We start from the raw sequence: 23,026 nt of genomic DNA on the forward strand, positions 1-23,026 counted from the left end.
TCCGCCCTCAGTGGAGCAGCTCCTGTGTCGTGTTCGCCATGAAGGATTGTTGTCGAGACGCCGTATTGCCCCCAGGGTCGTAGCTAAACGAGAGCGCTGCTGAACTTTCGTCACTACAAGAATCGTTTTTTTCTCTGAACTCGCCGAGAAAATCAAAGTTTCAAGAGCTGTTTTCGGTGTTTTCACCGGGAGTACATGAATCGAGTTTTCCGGAGGCAATCACCGTTGAAGACTTCGAAGTTTGACTTTGATGAAAGTTCTCATATTACTACGAGACTTAGCCCATAACTTCTTCCGAGCTCCGAGAAGTGCTGTAGCAATTTACGCTGAGTTCTAACAAGCTTTTACTCATTCTTGGTTTTCTGAAGGGATAAAAGTCGTCGCCTTTGAAGTGATTTGATGGGCTATTCGCGGCTCACTGATCACGTTCCCACAGATCCCAGCTGGAAGACTTCAATAACGGGGACTGAAATGAGGCTGCGTGTGCTTAGCGTATCGATTCCCAGCGTGTCAAATGCTGCCAGCGGGACATCAAGGACCAAAATTGAGGGTTGATGACAGATTCCGCTCGATTCGGTAGAAATAATGCAAGTATAATATTCTGGCCATGTCATGTTGAGGAGACGAAGTTCTTCTCGCCTTAGGGGATGCCCAAGGTATAAAAGCAGCGATCTTCCAAAGAAGCAAACACAACTACATCAATCCAAAGTCCAGTGCGAGATCAGCCCAGTAATCTCCTCCTCCTCCTCCCCATCGAATTTCTGATCGCTCTCGAGCATCGAGGGGCACTCCAGGAAACTATGGGAATCACAGCCTTGAAGATGCGCGTTTCAATCGTCGCGTGTGTGCTGCTTGTTTCCTCGGTATATGCTGGCAAATTATTCGGAGGTAAAGGTTACGGTGGCGGCGGCTACAGTGGCTACGGAGGCAATTACGGTAATTACGGGAGCAGTGGCTCCGGATACGGATCCAGCGGCTACAGCGGTGGACATGGAAGTTACGGCGGCTACAGTGGTGGGCATGGAAGCTATGGCGGTCACAGTGGTGGTCACGGCAACTATGGCGGCACTTATGGAGGCTACAGCGGTGGACGCGGCGCCTACGGTGGCAGCTACGGGGGTCACGGTGGCTACAGCGGTAATTCCGGAGGCTACGGAGGCAGCTATGGAGGATACGGTGGTAACTCCGGAGGCGGTTGGAGTACTGGCGGAGGCTTGGCAGGATGTCCTCCGTTCGGTAGCGCTTCTTATGGTAGTGGCTACGGTGGTGGTGGATGGTGAAAGATACTCGAAGGATTTCAAATCTGTAATAAGTGTCGAAGGAAGAATCGATCACGCTCATTGCGGCAGTCCACACGGCAATTGAGTTCTAGATAAGATCGAGTACAATAAAAAAACATTCAAAGACTAAGAATGCAGAAAGGGTTTACTTTCGTGGCTCATCCCTGACCCTCCCCCTGCTCAATGCAGTACATAAGGGGTAGCACAGACTGAGAGAGAGCCGGAAAAGTTCTTATACTGGACCACAGAGATAGGCTAATCGGAGCAGTGAACCGGACTCCACATTGACCCGAACCGTTCTCGACTGGGAGCCACACCGCGGAAAAACTTCATTCGTTTTCTCTGAGCACCGATCCTCACAGGAGCACTTGCAGTCCTCAATCGACCCCCAGTTTGAGCCCCAATTCGATCCTTCCCCATTCGATCACTCAAAATGTCTCCGATGGAAGAATCGGGCTCTCGCAAGCCGGCTCAGCCGAACGATTCGTGAATCTGTCCTTGAGATTGAGTCAAGTGTGTGTCGAAGACTGGATCGGGTATGGCTATCGTTCTGCCGTTTCGCGCGGCTCCGGGCATAAGTTCCAGCAGCACGGTCGCCTCCATCAAAAATCGAAGGGATTCGTCGGGAGCCCACTTGCAGCTGCGATGTCCCAGCTGCTGGAAACGAGTTACCTTCCGGAGCGCAGCAAAGTAGAAAAAGCATCGGGCGTCGGAGAAGTGGATGTGTCACGCTAGGAGGCTCGAGCGTACCGTAGCAAATAACCGTCTAATGCTCCCGATCCTACTTCTTCTGTAAACAGGCCCTTCGAAGGTAGGGGAGGGGGGGGCAGGGGGGAACCTTTCTCCCGAGGGAGTCGACTCGCGAAAATCCTCTTTAGCAAAGTGAAAGCCTCCAATTGCTGTGAAGGACATCAGACACCGAAAACTTCCATCAATGGATGAGAAAATCAAAGCTCCACTCTTGGAAATTCGACTCGGGACCTCCGTTTCTCTCCATTCGACTCTCGATTCCAATATTCAAAGTTTTGATTCCGGGAACGAATCCGACGGTCTCTCGGAGGCAACAGGAGGTCTATCCGTTGACGGCGATACGGTACCCTGCGGTACGATATACCCGTTTCAGGATCACGTACTATAGATACGAGTTATTTCGGCTCCCGCAGGTTCCTCATGGGAGTATATGGAGCGATATAGAGGTCGGAGTGGACGCTAATTAATAGAGCTAGGAAATTTAGGCACTAAAAAACCTCGGAAAGGGCAGGCAGAAAGGCGCTAAAAAGGACGGGAATAGGCGCTGAAAAGAGGCAGAAAAGGCATAATAGGCACCGAAGAGGCTGCTTTAATTTACCCGATATCCTGGTTACACAAAGGAATTATATGATACATGGCATTCTTAACGGTGAAAGATTGTCGTCTATCCGAGAGCAGCATCTCCAATCGTGAGAAAGTCCGTTCGACGTCCTTACTTACGATCGGAGCATATCTGTACAAAGGTATATCCGAATCCTTTATGCTCCCCGCTTCCGACACTTCCCTGGTACTTTGGAAAATTGACAGATCCGGAGCGAGATCTCTAAAACATTGTATTCGCGAAGGTGCCTTAAGAAACACTTTTTTCACGCTCGCGACAAAGGCATCCGTTTCTGGGGAGAGCTTGCGAATTTCCTCGCATACCCTGTGGAGGGCGTGCGCGAGGCAAGTGACATATACCATGCTCGGAAAAAGGACTCTCAGTCCCTCCGCCGCTTTTTTCATATATCTCGCAGCGTCTGACCAGAAGCAGGACATGGTCATGTTTCACTCCATCTGGCCAGAGTATATTCGTCGAATTACAAAAAGCCTGAGCGATCGTTGCATGATTTGTTCTTCCGACGACCTCTGATCCGAGGAGGTACGCTTTCGAAGGCTGAGAGGCGTCGAGCCTACCCACCACGGTATCCACGACGAAGAGTCCTCTAGAATCTGTTGTTTCATCTACGGATACCCAGATCTTTGCGTCGCCGATTGAGGCTCTGATCCCTCTGATCGTAGCAACGTACACTTCTTTAAGGCACGTTTTCCTCGAAGTTGATTCACGCGGAAGGGGTTGATTCGACCATTTCTCCAGGAATCGCTTCAGAGCTTTGTTCTGTATCTTGTAGAACGGGACGTCTGCTTCGACTAGGGCTTGGCAGAGCTCCATGTTGAATTCACTACCTCTAGTGGGCTTCGTTACGAAATTCGTGAGAAGCGACACTTGATCGCCGCCAGTATCTTCCTCACGTGCCACACGTTTATGGTGACCATCGCCCCGTACGTGTTGTTGAATGAAGTATTTCTTTTCATAGTTAAGTGACTTCCCGCATGGCTTGCAAAGCAACACGATGCCATCCGTCGTGAAAGTTTTTCCACCAAATATCTTCACGTACAGTTCCAGCTTGCTCCGAGAGGTGGACGATTTTTTCGGCATGGTGGAGACTGCTCCTTAGCAGATGAAGAGATCCATCACAAATTTTCTAGCATCTCGAATCTCACTCAGTCAGCTCCGAGCGCGATTTTCGTCCCCGCGCGAAGTACAGAACATCACGCTCGTCAAGATCGCGCTTGCGCAAAGCTGTTCACCGACCGGAGCGCGTCTTTCGAATTTCTTCCTCCAAACCGCGGAATATGATTGCCTAATCGAACGATGCGTATCCATCGCCCAGATCACTCTTCTTCTGGGATCCCCAGAATTCGACCCTACAAGTGCGAAAAAGGCACTATAGGCACGGAAATGTAGGAACAGGCAAAAGGACGAATAAAATAGCGAAATAGGCAAAAAAGGCATTTATGGCAAAATGCCTGAACTAAATTAAGCATCCTAGTCCCCTCGATCCTGATTGACGCCACGACGGCTCTGACAACTCATCCGCCCTCTCGCTCTGATCGATGAAATCTCGGGTAAGTGATGATGAAGAGCTCGTTTCGGCCGATCCTCTCTGTCACCTTGTTGAGCGCTCCCGCGACCGGAGCGGTGCAGGCTTACGGGACGAAGTACAACAACGACGACAAGACGGCGAGCGGAGGGGAGACGACAACGGGCATGAGAGTAGCTGCAGGAGCCCGCCGACACTTCGATATTCGCGAGTCTAATTAACGAGCCCAACAAGCCGGGGAGAATCGCAGTATATGTGTCGCTCTGGGCAACGCCATAGAGAACGGATGTGCTCAGAAGATCGGGATTTTCGAAGTCGGACAGAAGCCTCTACACGCATAGATACGGACCGAGTAGCCGACAGACGGCCGTCTGGCAGAGTGGTCGGATGTACACGCATCAGCCGAGTGGGTTTGTCAAGTGCTGTCAAGCGAGTGAAGCGAGGCCGCGAACCCGTCTGAATACGGTTACTTGTTTGCCGATAGGAAGGGTTACCATTGACCCCGGGGATACGACGAATGATAATTGGCAGACCAAAAATACTGGCGAATGTTTAATACTTATCGGCATCGAGCATTGCCTCCCATGCCAAGGTTTGTTGCCCGCTCAATCTGCTTTGTTTTCGGTCCGTCTGCCTGTGACAGGATGGTATCGAAATAGAAGAGCTCGTTTCCAGCATCGATCAGCAGGGTCTGCGTTGTGTACTCGCAGTTTATCGTATCGATCTCTTCCATCGAACGTATGCTCGCCTGAAGGGAGGCATCGGAGTCGCGTCATGGGCGGCGCCAGTATGAATAGGCTTCCAGCTTCGCATGAAAGAGAGCCTGGCGCCGCCTGTGGTCCGGAAAAATTTCCGAATCATCTCTGTTGTTCAGTCTTAATGACTCGGGAGTGCCTTCGGCTTGAGATGATTATCGAAACTCACGATGGCAGATCGACAGCCCAGACATTATTCATCGAACGGTGCTTCTATCGACGGATATTTCAGGGAATCGTGCAATCGAGGAAGGAGTTTCCACCAAAAATTGTCTCCCATTCATTCGTCGAATTCATGGAGCGTCAGAATCAGTCGCTTGCCGCGCGGCGCGCGGATCTCCGATGGTTCCACCTGAAAAGCGGTGCACAGCTCAATTCCTCGCTTCGGAGAAAGTTCGCTAAACGAGCAAACTGCTGCCCGAGCTTCAACAGGTTCCAAAAGAGAGGCTGATTTGGTCCGACGTTCCGACGAGAAGGTGGGTCATATGGTTTTCCTTGTAGAATTGACAAGTTTTTGACGAAGGTTCTTTTGTCATTCTAGTTTCTAGATGACATGAGTGTGAGCTCTAAAGGATATACTCGCAAGAAGGAATAGTTTGAGAGCCCACGGGCTCACGTTATTTGAATATCTTAGCATTCGTAGGGATGACTCGGCTCCAGGATCCCGTTTTCTGTCTGAGAGCCGTTCTCCGTGAACTTTGACATTCTTCAGAGTTCGCCTGCCGAGAGCAGCTCTGCCGACTTCTCCACTTGACGGTGGTCGTGCAGCCATCTCGAGCTCGGCATTGCCCGAAGAAAGGAGTCGGGGCACTTGCACGCTTTCGAGAGAACGGAAATTACTTCGAGAATAGCCCTTCCGCCAGCACCTTTTCCCTGGGGTCGTCCGGTTGGTCGGTCAAATGGCCTGCTTCTCCGACCACCAGCTCGCTTGCCTTCCGGGATCCGGTCGCTTGCTAAGGATGCCCAGTCCGTCGTCAGAGCGTTGAGTACCCGGTTCAGCCATGAGGAGGACCTAAGAATCAGAGAGGGAGTCTCAAGTCCACCGTATGCGAATGCGAATCAGCGCGCGCATCGTGGCTCAGATACACAGATACGAGTCGCTCCTACCGAGAGCTCGATTCGGCTCCGCGAGGCTTGTTGAGGTCCTAGTCCGACTCCCATCCAGACTGCAGAGCATGGAAACATTGAATGTTCGAAGACCGTTCTTCGACCAGCCTGTCAATATCATTCTGAGTCCCATGTCCTTTTTGAGCGTTTTCGAGCAGTCCGGCGTCCCTGTGGAGAGTGCTCGTCGTCCGCCAAGCTTCTCACCGCGCACCACATCAGAACGAAGGAGACGTTCCGAAACGGATTCCCACGGTGAGCTCCCGGAAGGATTTCCCGTCTCGTGTTTTTAGCCCTCGGCTATAGACACCGAAACCATTATCTCGTTCTATTTTTCTCGGGAGGGAATTCAGAAGCCACCATTTTCTCTAGCCTGTCGTCGAACCATCCGTTCCTGGACGCTGCTCTTCCGGAACCAGAGAGCGCCTTGACAAGGAATCCAGTCGCCGACCGTGCAAAGTCGGGACTGCATACGTACAAATACTCGAATTACGCTGGCGTGTCTTGCTTGTTAAATGCTTGGTTGGTTCCGTCTGTTCGGTTGGTTGTCCGGCCGGCCCGTCGGTCGGGCATTCCCTGGGAACAGACGGGTAGTAGGACGGGCCTTGGCGGTTGGCTCACTTGCTCGCCAGCCGGTTTCGTTGACATTGGCCAACGCGAAGCAAATAAGCCCCGGGCCATCAACTATTTGGTCTGAGGGAGCAAGGAGCGTTTTTCATGTCCGGCGGATTTCTCTGATCTTTTTTCCCGGGGGAATAAGCTCCACGAGACAGCGAAGTCTCGCTTCCCCCGCGCCGGGAAGTCAGGGCACTTTTCGCTCGGCTCGACTCGAGGAAATCTCGTCGTGCCCTCAAGTGGGCACGCATTGACGATCGGCGTGAGGGGGATTTCGGGGGAATCAGGACACCTCACTCGCATGATCAGAGTGAAGGGCCTCCCTATACGATCCCGGAAGCGTCCCATGTCTCCCGGATAATGATTCGGGTATTTGCGTTTTCTCACTATCTATCAGGTAGACGAGGCTGGTGACAAGGGACGACTTCAGAATCGCCAACAGCTGTGGAGCCGTCGGAGGCCCCTCCCGAGCCATAGTCATGCAGCTGAACCCGCTCTTGAGAGACACGTACGCAAGGGAAAATCTAGGGGGTTCGTCTCGGCGGGCCCGACTGTGCGTTTCAGCCCGATAAATATCGGACCCATTTGGACCACACTGAATAATTACTTTTATCCCTGTATCATCCAAGTCAATGTATTTGCACGAGGAATAAATACTCCCGGGCCGCGTTGCCGTGCTAGCAACCCCCTGCCCTCGTCAAGGCTTGTCAGGCGCGGAACTCCATCAGAGACCGACGAATTCGTCAACATTCGTCAAGATTCGTCGCTCGTTGCTCGCTGGTCCAGAATATACAGCGTAGGTTCCTGACGGAGTAAGTCATCAAGGCTCTGAGCATCTATCATTCCGAAACTCTGGAGCTCGAGCGTTCGGAGAAGGTGTGCTCGGAGGGCTAGCGTTCACTATTCACGTTTCTCGCCACCTCTTCGGTCTAGGGGCCTTTCCCGAGGCTTGAGTAGCTTTGAGAGCAAGATAGGACGAGGGGATCTCCATGGAAGTTTCTGACCCTGGGAATCCGGAGCTCCGTGCGACACGTGATCGATCATCATTAATAGACGAGGTTTGCTCGGACTGTCGGGTTCGACGGCGAATCCTGCAAGGAGCGAGGTCGGTAGAGTTTCCGTGCGTCGGTCAAAATAGACCTGGAACAGCTCCGAGGAAGATGTCCGCAGCCCCGGCTGCGAATCGCTGTGCCATTCTCAATGAATACAAGTTCGTTTTTCGGTAAAATTGGATATATTCGATGAACAACAAAATATGTACATTTATATCTTAGCGAGAAACTCGATTGGAAAACTAAATTTTCAACGGGAAATGAATCCGGTGTTTGATAATAATCTTTGTTTCTTGTTGCACTTCTTCGGATTTTTACATGTACATCGCTGAGGTCAACGCGTCGTCACATCAGTCAAGTAAACGAGTCATAAGCGAAAGTATGACATTTGTTCATCACCTCTCTCAAATAAGGATCAGAGTAAAATTTTAGGCCGCCTGTCAATTCATAAAGAAACCCATCCACCAAATCTAAATTCTCGGAACCTCCTTGCCGTGATAAATACGCATCCTTCACATGAAAGAACGAAAGATTTGAAACTTCGGAATCACCGTTTTCTCTCGGAAAGTTCACCCGTGTACCGCATCGTGCACATTTTCGAGCATCCGCGCCGCATATAAAACGGTCAACCTCTCAAATACTCAAAGTCGCATTGATGCAATTTCTGCAGAATCTGTAGATTGAAATACATGCGTGTGAAAATTGGCAGAAGTGCTGCGGGACATAATTGCGCTCTGAACGTAAACGGGATCAGCATGTGCATCGATACGGATGTAAACATTGCACGGAATTCAAGACCGCCATTCCGATGGTCTCTCGACCGATAATTGCCATGGTCGATTGGTGAATGAATGCTTGCGTTCGACACTCCGCCCCCACTGCTCCTGAGAATCCTTGTGGCGGCTCGAGTCGTTTCCCAATCGGGGAGCACCTGGCGAATAACTTAGAGTTCGTACTTTCTTTCTACCTGGCGAAAGGCACGACTGAGGAGATGCGGCGTGGTGAACGACGCTCCTGATATTTTCGTTTCGCGCGATTAAGGAAAGCTCTCCCACCGCTGAGAGATTTGAAACACGGATGCCGAAGGGCGTCGTCGTTCTTCAGCACGCCGACTGAGTGATGCTCAATTATGAAGGACGTTCAGATTCCGTACCATCGGATGACCGATGATAAACTGATAGAGGAATCATACCAACGAATAGACGAACAGACTGGCAGATAGACAGCGACGCAAGTCGTCACGAAGGAGGAAGACACTCGATTCTATGGTGCAGGTTTCCGTTACGATCATCGTCCATCACCGCCGTTGCCGTCGCCGTGAATGCGGTTCCCGTCACATTTTCGGAACTTCTATGTTATATTCCTTAAAACACTACAGTTTGCAGAAAGGCTGACCCTCTGTATTCTCATCACTCGGAATATCTTCGAAACTCAGGTTTGAGAAAGCCGCGGAGCTCGCTTTGTCTTTCTCTTTCTTGCTGGATGATTTCTTATTCTTCTTCTTGCCTGTAATTTTCGGAACTCTCTTGAGGATTTCGCCGCTTCTTTTTTCGCTGGAGCGGCGCTCCTGAATCTTCCCCGAAATCAAGTCCGATGTAGAGACGGAACCCGCGAAATACGCGTCGGGTGACTTCTTTGAGGGTCGGTCACCTTCGCCTACCTTGGGGTGAAGTGACTAGAAGCAGCTCGTTCTCCGGACTGGGCTCATCTCGTCGGGAGCCCTTCGTGCCCGAAAAAGGTATATCACCGAAGGAGTCGGAATTCACTCCGACAGCAACTTGTGGCCCCTCCTGGAACTGAAAAGTCACGCGAGGATGAGGTATCGAACCAGTGGATTCCGGAACCGCTGGAAGGATCATCATGCCACTTACCTTCTTTGCTGGACTGCAATTATTATTGTTGAGAGTCATCACAGTCGAGCTTGAGCTCTTCCGAACTTCTTTCGGCGCAGTGTCGGCATGGACACCGGACGAAACGACGGGACCTTCGCCTGCTCCGAACGCTGCAACTGTGTCATTCGTTTTCGGAGGAACCACAAGATCTTTGAACATTCCTGGAACTGGAAAACTCCGCGGTTCAATTTCACCGACCGAGAATCGGAGCGAGGACTGTGCGGAAGAACTTGGAGCCAGACGCGGGCTCTTAATATCGTTTGAGCTTAAATGGTTCATCTGAGAGCCGCCCTCACCACTAGGAACTCCGTGTGCAATATTAGACGCTGTTGTAACGTTGGGTGGGAAGTCTTCTTGAACTTCGACGAGAAGCTCGGTCTTCTCAGAATTGTTTGCGTTGAACGCTGCCGAGAAGCACTCGCTCTGCTGGCTTTCAAAGCCTGCCGAGGACGATAGGAAAGGATTTTTGGTTTCCCCGTTGACGGGACGAGCTTGGGAATTTTTTGGTTTTTCCTGAGTTTAGGAAAAGGGGCTTTGGCGAAAACGTCTTCATCCTCGTGATTTGTTTGGGTGTCAGCTTCATCATCCTCCAGGAGCGGTGTTCCACCGTCGGAATTTTCTCTATCGTTTGACAGCTTGGCTCCCTTATGAGGCGATTCTGAAATTCACGATTATAACATGAAGAGTGTACAACCCTGTTGGTCATGAGATGGATCGGGTGAGGAGTCCATCCCGGATCAAGATGCTGATCCGAGCTTGGGGAAATAATGAAATCGACAGTTCCGATCCAATGAAGCGAACGGATATTTTTGCGCAGGATTTTCAGCTCACGCTGTAAGTCGGAGGCGGAACCGATCGAATCGTCGGAGTCCTCGGACTCGCCGTCGCTAGATTCTTCAGGACGTTCTCTCTGGTGGAAGTCGCTTTCGCCTGTAGTCTGCGGCGCCGAGTCATTGGCATCTGCGTTCTCATGCTCTGCATCTAATCGCCCGTAGCCCTCCTCGCTGGCAGCCCGCTCCTTTTGTCTTTTCTTCACTGTTGCCGCTGTGAACAGTCAGAGTACCTCCGCGTTAGACATAGAGAAGATTCTCTCCGAACAGGAGACACACATCCAAGCAGCGCCACATCAGACGAGCATGAGGACGGAGGACAAAACCCGCGGGACCATCGACGACCGGGCATGGAAGGGACGAATAGCCGGTCCCATATGCAATAAGCAACTCCGATTGACCCCTCTGGATTTTGGAGAGGCTCCTCGGACATCGGGAAAGCCGGATGAGGGCAAAGACACGCAGCTTTCTTGTCACTAACCGCGTCATAAAAAACTCGGCGTATCTGCGCTCGCCCAACGGTCGAGCCATCTGAACCCTCCTGTCGAATCGATTCGCTACGTTCACTCAATGGTCAAAGTTCGGTAAACATCATGTGCTCCACTGTTGAAAATGCTTGCAGGTCGCGTGCATGCACCAATACGAGACCTCCACTCACCGATGGCTTTGTTGAAAGGTGCGGCTCCGAACGGGTCGACCGCTTGCGTAGTTTTGCCCTCGTCTCCGGGGCCACCGGTCCACGATCCTGTTGACGACGAAACACTGCCCCCGACTCCACTTGATCGTATCGCATCGAAGGCCTGACCGAAAGCGTCTTCGGCCGTGTGCTGCTCCCCAGGATTCGAACTCGGGCTCTGGGAAGTACAGCAAGCAAATGAATGGTTTCTGTGGCCTGGAGCGCCGACAGAACGGAGCTCGGTGAGGAGTCGATAACAGTAACGGATATCCGCCGATCGATAGCTACCTGGCCTTGAGGGTATTGGCTAGCTGGCGGAACGAAAGTGTCTTCGGCGAACGGATTCCAACCAGCGAGTTTGACGGGAGCATCGGTTTCAGAGTTCGGCTGATTCGTCGGTTTCGAAAGCGGCGTGACGGGAGGAATGGGGCTCACACCCACAGGAATGTTCACGGATGACGAAGAACACTGAATGGGGGTTTCTGATTGGCCAGACGGGGCGAGAACCGGTAAGCTACCGATCGTTGGCAGCGTACGCTCTCTTCCCGCCGAGTTGCCTTTCGGTCGCTGTCTGATGTTCACAGAAGTCCCCGAGGCGGACTCGGAGCGAGGCGTGACGCGCTCCAGCCGCGGGGTTGTGACCTGAATTTTATTTCGATTAGCCAACCGATGTTCGGGAGTAATATACCTCAACCGGTACGAGTCGATCTAATTGAATCGATTCGGCGATTTCCCCGGCACTTCGAGTGGGATTCCTGCGAGTTGCACTCACTTTCGGAGGTGGCGAGACTGGTGCAGCCGCTGCTTCGGAGACCTGGGGCAACTTTTCCAAATCGGGTTTAGCCGCTTTGTTCAAATTCCTGACGGGACATTCCTTCCCAGCTAGTGTGAAAGCCACATAGGACACTTGGTAGATATCGGGTCGGAGATCACAATCGGTCTCGAGGCAGTAACGGATGAGTTGATGCAGCGGTTGAGAGTACTTGGAGTTCGCTGGTATCGAAAACTGCCCGGATTGAATCGCCAAGGGAGACTCTCCGAAGGGCGTGTTGAAAAAACACAGTTTGTACAGCAGACATCCAAGAGCCCAGATGTCCGCTGCCGTAGTAATTGTCTTCTTCGAGAAGAGGTCAATCATTTCTGGGGCCCGATACGCCAGCGTGGTGTATTTGTTGATTTCCTCTTCGATCTGGAATAATCGAATAAGTATGCCCATCGATTCTGATGACGCTTCCGGTCCTCCAGTAGTTCGAGATATCCGTGAACCTCTAGCGAAATACGCTCGACGGCTTCTTACCTGAGTGATAGGATGCTTCTGAGGATTCAACATTTTGGCGGTTGCTGATCCAAAGTCGCACAGGATATAGGTTTCGCTGTCATTCGAAACCAATATGTTCTCTACTTTCAGATCTCTGTGGATAATCGGCGTCTGACAATGATGCAGGCGTGACACGCCCTCGCAGATGTCGCAGAAAATCTTCAAAACCTTCAAGAAATTACAAGTTCGTTTATTCACAGTCCCGGTCCATCCGCAGACCCGGATTGGATCACCGAGCCATCCGGCCGGCATGGAGATCGCATAGTCAAATCATGCTTGCAAGATGAGATTGTCGTTAGCTGGTGCTCGTGCTCGGGTCGATCGATATACATCTAACTCGTTGAATTAGCGATGTATCCAAAAGGCCAACCTTTTCCTGAGAGAAACATTGTCCCTGAGAGAGCTTCTCGTTCATCTGTTGCAGGACGTGTCCTTTGTAATAGTTCATAACCATCAAGATTTCATACACTCCGTTCCCAACGCTATTTATGCTACTATCAACAAAACCTGCAAGGAGGAACGAGGCCTTGAAGAGACAGCCGCTGACGCTCCTCTGACTTTACGAAGTTCGCATGTCTTTTCAGAAGTTCCCGCCGGACGACCAGTCAATGCCTGAGCAATAGCTACGTCACTCGTGGAGGTGACTGTATAGCACCACTTACCGATGATGTTTTTGTGACCCGAGAGACTGGAGGCAATTTGAATTTCCCGTTTACAACACTGCAGATCATGGTCGTTATTTACAAACATCCGTTTAAGAGCGTATCGGACGCCTCCGGACGCTTTCACGAGGAACACCAGCGCAAAACCCCCTGAAAGGCAGGAATACATGGAATGATGCCTCGTCCTCCACGAATTCGCGATCGATTACCATCTTATGTAATTTCCCAGTGGAAGATCACATTCGGTTTCTAATCGTCGGAATTGAGAGATTCCGACCTTGTCGGTCGCGACCAAGGTAAAATAAGCCAACGTGGGAGTTTTCGGACTCTCATCGTAAATGAGAATCTCGTGGTGAATAAAATGAATCATTCGGAATACACAGGAATCACCGTCCGCCGTCGACTATGCAACGAAGATATCTCAAATAGAATCACGGATTTCTTGAATCAGCGGCTGCGTGTCAGGTCAGATAGAACTTCATCGAGTGCCTTAGGGTTCCGAATATCCGAAATACACTTCGTGCCTATATCAAAATCCTCGGGAGCGTTTCCGGGTCCCGATAGCAAGCACGTGCACGTTCCATTCTTTGTCCGATCACGGTACACGGTAAGATTCTGTGTTAAACCCACTCTGAAGCGTTAGGTCCCGATTGCGGAACATCAGCAGGTAAACCGAGGTTCGCCACGATCAGCGATACCTGTCAATTCTCTGGCGGACTGGGAACGCTCACTACGAACTCCGAGGGTCTTCCGGACCCTTGAGAGATCAATTGTATGAGGGGCCAAGCACTGAACTTCGAATCTAGAGATTGAGGCGTATCACCTGCTCTTGGCTCTCTCCGCAGGAGTGTGGGAACACCTTGGAAATTCATTGAATCCACTGGAAGGGGAGAACGTTCGATAGAATACTCACCTTCGGCGATAACATCTTCGACTACCACACTGATCCGTCCCACCTGGAAAACTTTCCCCACAAAACTTCCACCAGCCCCTTCTTTGGACTCGGTTTTCTCGTTCTTCCGTTGGAACAGTTTTTTCATCTTGCCTCCGAAGGGCCGCGGCTAAGATCCCTAGAACATGACTGTCTTTCCGCACGCCTTATGCAAGTCGTACTTGCTGAATTGTAGGTGGCCGCAGTCAGTCAGTCAGTCACTCAGCCAGCCAGTTGGTCAGGCAGACAGGCAGTCAGTCAGTCAGTCGGTCGGTCCGTCCGTCCGTCCGTCAGCCGACGACCAGCCAGAGAGCAGGATTGCACACTGGAGCAGCAGCAGCAACACCACCACCACTTGGAGCTGTCAGACGTCGGTCACTACCCACACCAGATCACAACAGAGAAGCTCGGCCTCGCGTGGCGCCAAGTTCGAATACACCAAGATACAGTGCGAATCCCGAAAGCTCCGTTTCGAAGCTCCGGAGCCAACTGACGGAGGCTCCTACCGGCCGGGAGCTAATGTGACACTGGCGATCCTCGTCCTGCTAGAACTCTAGTCCCTTCCCGATGAGGATCCAGAATCATGACGAGCTCTGTCATCGTTCGTCGACCACAGCCACAGCTGTTTCGCCGGTCGTCTCTCCTATGAAATCTCTCCTGCAAGCACATGAAATTCGGCCTGTGTGATTGTACGCGTTGTGAGGCGTACTCCTGTGAGCTTTTACGTATGCTGAGTTTATGGGAAGCGCGGACGGAAAAACGCGGGGTGAAATCATTCGAAAACGAAATCTGTCGATGGGAGAGTGGAGACGGTGATGTCGATGATCCATGCTTGAGCGGGATCGGGCGGTTCCTGCCCCTGGTTTTCGATCCTTTTCCCACACGGTGGTCTCACAGTACCTTTCGGTTTGGAGATTTCACGGACATGACTCACAGTCCAGACATGAAATTCGGTTTGTACGCTCTTACGCTTCATACAGCGTATTTTTGTACGCCTGTCCTTATGCTGAAGATAGCTCACGATCTTACGCATCTGAGTCAATGGGAAGCGCGTAAAAAAAGTACGCGGGGTGTAATTCCCCAAGAATGGAATCTATCGATGGGAGAGAAAAAACAAGAGAACGATGCTGATGATGTTTGCTGAGATTCTGACTGGTGTCTGGCGGAGACTTCCATTATTTTTTAAATCTGACTTTTCGATCATCGGGATCACGGACGAACGAAACGGAATCACCACTCCTCTGTGGTTGCGGTCTTCTCGGATTGCTCGGAACATTTCATAGGTGCCCCTAGGATCCTATTTTCGCTAGGTACCTTTCAAAGAGCGAAATTCCGGAGAGGATCCTGCGGCAATACGAGGCGCCGAGTGAGATTCACTTGATCTGTCGAGCGCATTGGCTCGTTGTAGAGGGCAACGAATAGTTTTTCTACGGGCATATACTCACTCCAGGGCCGGCTGCCAACTGGTGCTACGGATCCTTAAGCTATTCGCAAGTTTTGACGCAAAACAAGACCCCGCGTCCAGAAGAATAGTCTTCTCGAAAAGGATTGTTCCTTTCCAAGGTCGTGCGAGACTTCACATTGATTCGCCGTCAACTGACGAGATGGTCAAGAGATAAGTGCGTCCCCGTGCGGAACGTGCTCCCAAGCCTCTCCTCCCCCCTCAGCAATTCTCCCGCTCTCTCGGAGTATGAGAGCGGTCGCCAATTCGGATTCCAAGTCCCATACAGATCCGAACCTGGAGATGAAATACGCTGTAAGAAAATAGCAGTTATGTACTGCGAAGCCGGAGACCCCTGAAACGTATCGGTCGAGACAGCCTCGAACTTGTGCTACATGAAAACGATGCCGAAGTTGGCATACGGAACGGGGCGGGTGTGGGAACACCTCTCCACATGAAGCTCCAAGGCGTATGAAAAAATCTTCTGTACATACCCAAGTTTTCAGAGTCTCGAAGAATGCACTGATCTATAAACACTAGCAGGATTGGAGTCACCATTCGTCGGGAGTATGTCTACTCAGCCTCTCTCTCGCAGGGATTTCCGCGTCAGCTCAGGGCTTCTCCCTGTTCCTCCAGCTAATAGTTTCTCGTCATGGTTTCATCTAGGATTCTAGTGTTGCGCTCCCATTCTACCTCGCTCGAGAGCATTTGCTCCAGGATCTCTGAGACTGTTCGGGCCGTGATCCCTTGCGTCCACGAGGTGAAAGACATTCAAGGATCGTGTGATGCGCGCAGTCTATTTTTCCGCTGGCGCACCCAATGCAGAACTCTAATGGCGCGAATTTGCTCGCGGCGAGGTATTCCCTGAAATCCTCGGGGAGCACCTACCTTGTTCAATAGGTGAGCTCTCTCTCCATGCCCTCCCAAGCCACCTGCTCAGTCTGGGTAATTGCTCTTTATTCCATGGATTCCGTCTCGACTGCGTTCGGACCACATCGGCGACTCCGACTCCTCTTCTCCTCAAAGAGCTCAGTTCGCTATGCGGCAAGCGGACTCCACGGAGTCGTTCGCGCCAGATCGAGAGCGGCTTCTGTAGAGATCATCTTATACGCTCTGGTGATGCGAATGGCCATTACTCTCTGGGTTTTCTCCAGTAGGTCCCGGTGTTTCTTGAAGGCGAGAGCTCTGGAAGCCCATATCGGTGCTCCGTATATTGCGATCGATTCGGTCACCTAAGCTCGCATTCCCTGCTGAAATCACTCGCTCCGTATTTTCTCGGAAGGATTCTGGCTGTGCTCGTCGCCACTCGTGTTGCTTCCTGGGGGTTTCTTCGATGTGCGTCTTCCTATCAGGTTTCGCTCCAAAATAATTCCTAGGTACATTGCATTCTCTTGATCTGGATTCTCTCGTTCCCCATTCCATTCAATTGAAGGCGTTCTTCACATCGAGAAGCACGACGAGCGTTTTCGCTCTCCTTCTTAGTGGCTTCTGTAGTTCCGCGTTGACAGTGTCGTACACGTTTCCCAGTGTTGTTCTTTTCGACTTCGATGCCTTCTAAGGAGCAACTTGAGCGGGTCGATTCCGACCATACGCTCTGAAGTCTCTCGAGCGGCAAGGTCGAGACGTTCGTTTGTCCGACTGGATGGAGAAGACCGAAGACGTTCAATGAAGACAGGCGAGACAGTAAAAGAAAATCGGGACAGGTATACAGGGGCTTCAGAACCAGATCGTCCAATCAACGATTCCTGGGCGGGCATCCCGCGCCATTCGGGTTCCACCGCCCGCTAATCATTACTCTCCCCGAGGGGATCTTCCACCGAGTGTCAGCTGTCTGACTGGATACCTGCTCCCCCTGGTGGAAGCCGTACCGCTCTCGGACAGGTTCGAGATACATTTGGAAAAACTGAGAACTTCGCTTAGAAACACCTCGGCGATTGCTCTGGTCCGCGACGAGGGTACAGACCCCAAAGATCGATATAGCTTCAACTCGCTTGTCGTTGATTGTTTGAAGACACAAGCTACGAGCCTCACTCCCGAATTCGGAAGTTCTGGAGTCATCGAACCACAAAACCGTGAGCGGAACTGTCCTCAAAGAGCTTTACAAAAGCGAGATTCCGCTGACGAATATTAGCGCCTTTCTTACCGACACCGCCTTGTGCATGCACATGGGTTTGAGCTCTCGTTTTAGAGCCGTGCTCCTGAACGCTCTTCACGTAACGTGTACAACTCATCTGCTCAATTCGATATGCTTAATATGGCTCAAAGAGTTCCGAGCTGTGAACGAGTCGGTGGTCACAATCAAGAAGGATTTCTTGGCTTTTCCGTCGCGTGAAGCTCGGTTACTGCAGTATCTAAGAGCTAAGGGCGGATCCGGAAAGCGCAGGCCCCTGCTTCGCCAGCCAGTTTGGTGGAGCTCAAAACCCCCGACGAATACAAGGTCTACAATGTGACTCCGGGGAGGCGCGAGAACTTCCTGCTGAGAGATAGTGGGCCAGAATCGGATCGCTTTCTGATATTCGATCGTCAAAGAAGCATCTCTGAATTGAAGCGTAGTAAAACTCGGTTTGTCGATTGAGCGTTCTCTATCGCACCGCCACTCTCCTGCCAAGCCTACTTAATCCTCGCAGAGGTGAATGGCGGCGTGCATCCTTTCCTCTACGCGCTCCTTCCGAAGAAGACAGAAGTGACGTATGTATGTACATTCGGATGTGATCAAACGTGCTTCCCAGTATGAACTCAAGTACGGTGTACAGTATCAATATATCAAAGTACTTCAGGACCGAGCATCACGATGCAGCATAATTCATCTCCGATGAGGGATGCGAAGTTAGCCTATCAGATACGGCAGTTTCTCTCTGAGGATGTCATCGTCCCCCTCAATCGAAGTCACTCCTGCTCCGTAGAACTTGCCCGTCGCTTTATTTCCCTCAATCATATTCGGACTCATCGTTCATAAGAATGGGCTCGACGGATTTTTCGCGCATCCGCTGTCATAGCAGCTGTTACCTTGTGTGAGTGGATATGGAAACTGTGACCATCATCCGGAGCCATTCGGCGTTCGACAAGGTGAGGTCTTCAGTAGTAAACTCGGTTGTCCACGGTGGATGCATCGATTTGCGGTAGATCGGTGGTGCGGGCGAAAATTTGGAAAGCCTTCGACAACTATAAAAAGACGAGTCAGTACCAAAGTCTTCCGATAGAGCCGGGGCGGGACACTCCTGAATCGATGAATCGGATCTACCTGACGCGTGCACGTGGACTGACCTGGCTTGAAAGTCTCCGTCTATCGAGAGCATTTTCCGGTGCGCTTTGCGAGGGCTCACTGTCGCTAGATCGCTCCCACTCTTCAATTCGTAGACTGTCAGCGAGTTTCTCGATGAGTACATGCCGTAGTTTCTCATCCTCGACGCTCCAGCGTTTCTTCCTCGGTGGATCGAAGTCCAGAGGAATTTGAGCGACTCTCGGATCGGTGAGTTTCAGAGCTGAGCCGTTCACTGCGTTCCCTGGGTACAGGAAACCTCATTCAGAGGTTTTCAGGCTAGGATGGCATGGCCGTCCTCAGATCGGAGGGCTCATGGGTCCATATAACTCACTCTTATTCAGGCTCGTGCCGACCAGCTGGAGCGAAGCGAATCTCTGCAGCCAGAGTTGGAGTTCCTCTTGCAATCTCTCATCTCTGACTTCACATACAGCGTCCGTACAGTTGATTGCATCCATGAAAGCGGCACACTGCAAGAGGAGGGAAAAAGACTATGAATTTATTCCGCCATTTGAGATTCATGTTCATTCACAGCTAGAGTTGATATAAATATATGTATATATATCGAGGTCGAGAAAAATCACGAGAAACGCCGCAGGGTACACTTTTGGCCTCATACGCTGAGCCGCTCCCGACGCATCCAATGGCGATGTGATCCAGGAGATATCGTTGATGAACACAATATGCAGCGGAGAATATCACGATGTCGGGGCCTTACCTGTTCTGATGCGTCACCGCTGGAGTAGGTCCAGGTCCTCCCCGAATCCGGAGACCAGTTCGAATGATCGTAATGCCGCCTCCTCTCCATTGTTCCTGGAGGGATATATTCTCCTTGTCATTGTAGCCGTTATATCGAAGTCTGTTGTCACACACAATTCAATCATGATTCATGATGTATTCGCGGTCAATAATTCAATGGCTGGGTCTTATTTGTATGATGATTCGGTGGCGTTTTGGATGAACGACGCGGGTCGAGGGGGGGAAGGAGGGAGGGAAGTCTCGAAGGATTGTAGCTGATCTAAAAGTGCCTTCACGGAATTCGCCCTAAAGAATAATCCGTACCCCTTCCAGCTTACTCAATCGATGATCTGGAGATTCACGCACTCGCTCCCGAAGAGTGCAGAGCACCGCATTCTCGGTTGCCTTGGTTACGGAGTACTCATGGAGCTACCCTCAGACCTTGGAAGCTCAGGCGGCTAGAATTGGCAATCTAGACCGTCAGGAGAAAGCAGAATAGGCAGCTTGAATAAGCGACATTAGCGCTCATCATAAACAAAATAAGCAGCGAAAAGACGAATTAGGCGAGGAAGGTCTTTGCCCTGGGCAAGGTAGACACTTATACGAATATGCCAGACAGGCCCCCTACATAGAGAAGGGAGGCTCTTGGTACAGATCGAATGAGGCATGTAAGTCAGACGATGGTTCCCGAGGTGATTCACGTCAGCATTCCTATTCCATCGACATTCCCGGAGGCCATCCGGAAGAGGTCCCAAAGAGCTCGCCTTGTTGGAGGCTCGATCCCAACTGCCAGCGTGGATTCCACGGTGTCCGCCTGGTCCACGCTCTCACGATATCCGGGTCCTTGAAGTCCGGGCTGTATGATCTGGTCCTGGAAAGAGGGAATCCAGAATCGATCGGCCCCCGAACTGTGTCCGAAGCGAAAATCTCCAAACTCGTTCTCATTTCGAGAATATCGTGAACAGCGAGAGGATTCCCCGGAGACGGATTGACCGCCCGACAGGATGTCCTTGGGATTTCGGTTTGGCTTCCCGTGGGGATGCTTTAGTTCGTCTTGAACGATCTCTGCGATCACTTCCGGTCGCTCATCGCCGATTAGTTTCCTCGGCACTGGCGTTCGCGAAAAATCCCGCTCCCTTCTACGGAGCTTCCGATATACGGATGCGTCTATCACATGCTCCTGAGAGAGCAAACGAGGACGCTTGATTCTCGAACCTAATCCCTAGGTCACCCCATCTACATCTTTGTCCTTTTCGCAGTATCAGAAGTCGTCAATGAGCAGATATTAGAGTCTGTGCCTAGACCATGCGACATGCCATGCCCAGAGCCCCTGATTGCTCCGGATTTGGCGCGTCGCTCAGCCCTCTCAAAGAGAGATGCCCTCTCCTGTTGGTTTCCCTCGATCAAATGTTTTCAACTCCCTCTGATTCGGAAGAACTTCCCCAATGGAATCCCGTTCCATCCTGAGCAGGATTTTGAACGTACGCTCGTCCAATCGGGGAAGGATGGCTCTCCATTTGATTTTTCTCGCAAGTCGCATAGTGTCGTCTGCTCTCTCTACGCGGAGCACTCACGGGTTGAACTCTACCGGTATACACAGCTGAGAGGAGCTGGGTATATCGAAGCAAAAAGAGTTCGAAAATGATTATCGTATAAGTGCTCGTCTACTCGGAGGCTTGGCTTTGGATTTCTGAAACCCGAGGAAACTCGTCAGCGGTCAGCGGTGTTCCTACCCTGCGCTCCGGATCGAAGAGCTGAAGCTCGGCTCCATGAGCAATCGAGACTGACCGACTCGGTCTGTCCGTGGTCGAGTTCGTCTCCAAATGAACAACCCTTCCGTAAGTCTCTCTTTCATGCAGTTGCCTCCCTGATTCAGGAGTGAATCTCGCTCCCAATCCAAAGCAGATTCTCTCCGGCATGCCAAGCGCGCGTTCTCCCTGTACCCTCGAGGCTCAGGATCTTCTTAGCGGCCCGGAGGCTTCTGTGTAGGGAGTTCAATGATAATCATTCGTGGTCTCTCGGCGATCGAATCTGCTTCTCGGTTCGACCGATTTCGTGCCAGCAACTCGGTCGGAGACCGAAAATTGCGGACATCACTGCCGTTCGATGGGGAGGACGATTCGGGCCTCATCTCTCAAAAGTGTTATCCCGTTGCAGATGATGACGACCCCTGCCCTGCCGATCAAAGTTTCGACGACATTGGCTTCGGTCGTGACGGAAGCGAAAACAAGCTCGAGTCCCCTCAGTGTGACCCAGAGCATAATTCAGACAACCAAGAAAATCACAGCGGCGATCACGGAAGTGAGTTCTCATGAGTACAAATTCAGTCGCGAGAATCGCGTCGTAAGACACCATCGTTGCATAAGACGAAACCCTTCCCACGGGGTGGCCTCAGCCAGAGAACGGCCGTCCCCATGGCATAGAGAGACATACTCGTTCATGTATGTACAATATATTCGGCTCACGGGGAGAGAACATCGTTCTAGGCCCATGCCAAGCTCGAGAAGACGCCAATTGAACCTGAGGACACCCCGAAGGCAGTCGTGATCGATTCACGGACTGGGCAGATCTTCAGATTGGATCCGTCGCAACGTAAGTCAATCCGAGTTTGCCTGAATTCTGCTCATATCGTGCGAGTGATCACAATCCAAATTATCCTCCTGTGTGCGACGTCGATGCGAACTTCTGTCCCTCTACACAGCTCTCTATGAGGACGATTCCCATGTATTCGTCTATTTCATCCTCGCGATGTTGATCTGCGCCGTCGGCTACATAGCGTTTCACAACAAACGAAAGGTGAGCTGGGGCACTCAGATCGACTCTGGATTTTGCTCTGGATCCGCGCTGCGGGAACACTACCGGCTAAACCTTGTAGCTCTCGGTACGACCTGGAACTCTTACATTGCAGATCCTCGCTCTCGTCATTGAGGGTCGGCAAAACCATGGCGAAGTTCGAAGGTCGGGCAATGTTAATTACAAGAGACTGAATACAGAACCGCCAGGCGTCTCGGTTGCTTGAGTAGATTAGCGAGATGAACGAGAATCCAGAAATCATTGTGGTATTTTGCACTCGACCGTTGGGAGGTACATAGGTCGTTGGCTTCGACGTTATCGCCATGCACCAACTTAATCTACAATATGATCTTGTCATCACTAGAGTTTGAGTTTGAGGAAAGGTTCGAGTCTATTATACATACATGAGAACCCTCATCCAGCCGTACTGTCGGCATGGCAACCGTCAGAAGACGTGTCACGAGAGCTTTCGGAGTTTTCCGTATCGACCGCTGGATGAGCGAGCCAGTACCGTGTTTTTCATCCCGATGAATAGTTTGAATGATTACATCTTGAAAGTAATTCAAAAAAGATGCTGATCAATAAAAAGTCTGTATATCTCCGAATATCAATTTTTTCTGCTAAGCACGTGTTGCACAGCAAAGTTGCCTGATCCGATTCTCTGGAATGCCGAACGGAATTTCGGACTTCACCCCTGCGTCAGAGGAGAAACGATGCTGCAGTGGGTCCGCACGCTTGTCTCGTATATCACGCTCACATGCCGGGATTCCTCGATGCACGTCCGAC

The 23,026-nt window shown here is 51.3% G+C and overlaps 5 protein-coding genes across 5 annotated transcripts; 2 read left to right on the plus strand and 3 right to left on the minus strand.

The window, feature by feature from the left end:
* Window positions 1-800: 800 nt before the first annotated feature.
* LOC108864187 (TATA-binding protein-associated factor 2N-like) lies at window positions 801-1,280 on the plus strand. The gene has a single exon (XM_018639307.1). The coding sequence runs from the start codon at window positions 801-803 to the stop codon at window positions 1,278-1,280; it is 480 nt and encodes a 159-aa protein (XP_018494823.1).
* Window positions 1,281-2,352: 1,072 nt separating this feature from the next.
* LOC100898505 (uncharacterized) lies at window positions 2,353-3,729 on the minus strand. The gene is made up of 2 exons (XM_018639308.1): window positions 3,207-3,729; window positions 2,353-2,378 (listed from the first exon to the last, which is right to left on the minus strand). Exons 1-2 carry the CDS (start codon window positions 3,727-3,729, stop codon window positions 2,353-2,355), a joined length of 549 nt encoding a protein of 182 aa, XP_018494824.1.
* Window positions 3,730-9,072: 5,343 nt separating this feature from the next.
* On the minus strand, window positions 9,073-14,118 carry LOC100898646 (AP2-associated protein kinase 1). The gene is made up of 12 exons (XM_029111301.1): window positions 13,992-14,118; window positions 13,079-13,228; window positions 12,787-12,923; window positions 12,396-12,584; window positions 11,889-12,287; window positions 11,387-11,806; window positions 11,081-11,276; window positions 10,424-10,636; window positions 9,889-10,083; window positions 9,572-9,759; window positions 9,361-9,496; window positions 9,073-9,206 (listed from the first exon to the last, which is right to left on the minus strand). Exons 1-12 carry the CDS (start codon window positions 14,116-14,118, stop codon window positions 9,073-9,075), a joined length of 2,484 nt encoding a protein of 827 aa, XP_028967134.1.
* Window positions 14,119-18,354: 4,236 nt separating this feature from the next.
* Window positions 18,355-19,517, minus strand: LOC100898788 (uncharacterized). Its single transcript, XM_029111323.1, has 4 exons — window positions 19,428-19,517; window positions 19,044-19,179; window positions 18,715-18,944; window positions 18,355-18,612 (listed from the first exon to the last, which is right to left on the minus strand). Exons 1-4 carry the CDS (start codon window positions 19,515-19,517, stop codon window positions 18,526-18,528), a joined length of 543 nt encoding a protein of 180 aa, XP_028967156.1. The 3' UTR covers window positions 18,355-18,525.
* A 1,522-nt stretch (window positions 19,518-21,039) lies between these two features.
* On the plus strand, window positions 21,040-22,832 carry LOC100905823 (trans-Golgi network integral membrane protein TGN38). Its single transcript, XM_003742751.1, has 5 exons — window positions 21,040-21,285; window positions 21,605-21,748; window positions 21,934-22,039; window positions 22,149-22,243; window positions 22,356-22,832. Exons 1-5 carry the CDS (start codon window positions 21,271-21,273, stop codon window positions 22,464-22,466), a joined length of 471 nt encoding a protein of 156 aa, XP_003742799.1. The 5' UTR covers window positions 21,040-21,270; the 3' UTR covers window positions 22,467-22,832.
* Window positions 22,833-23,026: the final 194 nt, after the last annotated feature.

This window comes from Galendromus occidentalis, unplaced genomic scaffold (genome assembly GCF_000255335.2).
Source record: "Galendromus occidentalis unplaced genomic scaffold, Mocc_1.1 scf7180000077431, whole genome shotgun sequence".
NCBI lineage: Eukaryota > Metazoa > Arthropoda > Arachnida > Mesostigmata > Phytoseiidae > Galendromus > Galendromus occidentalis.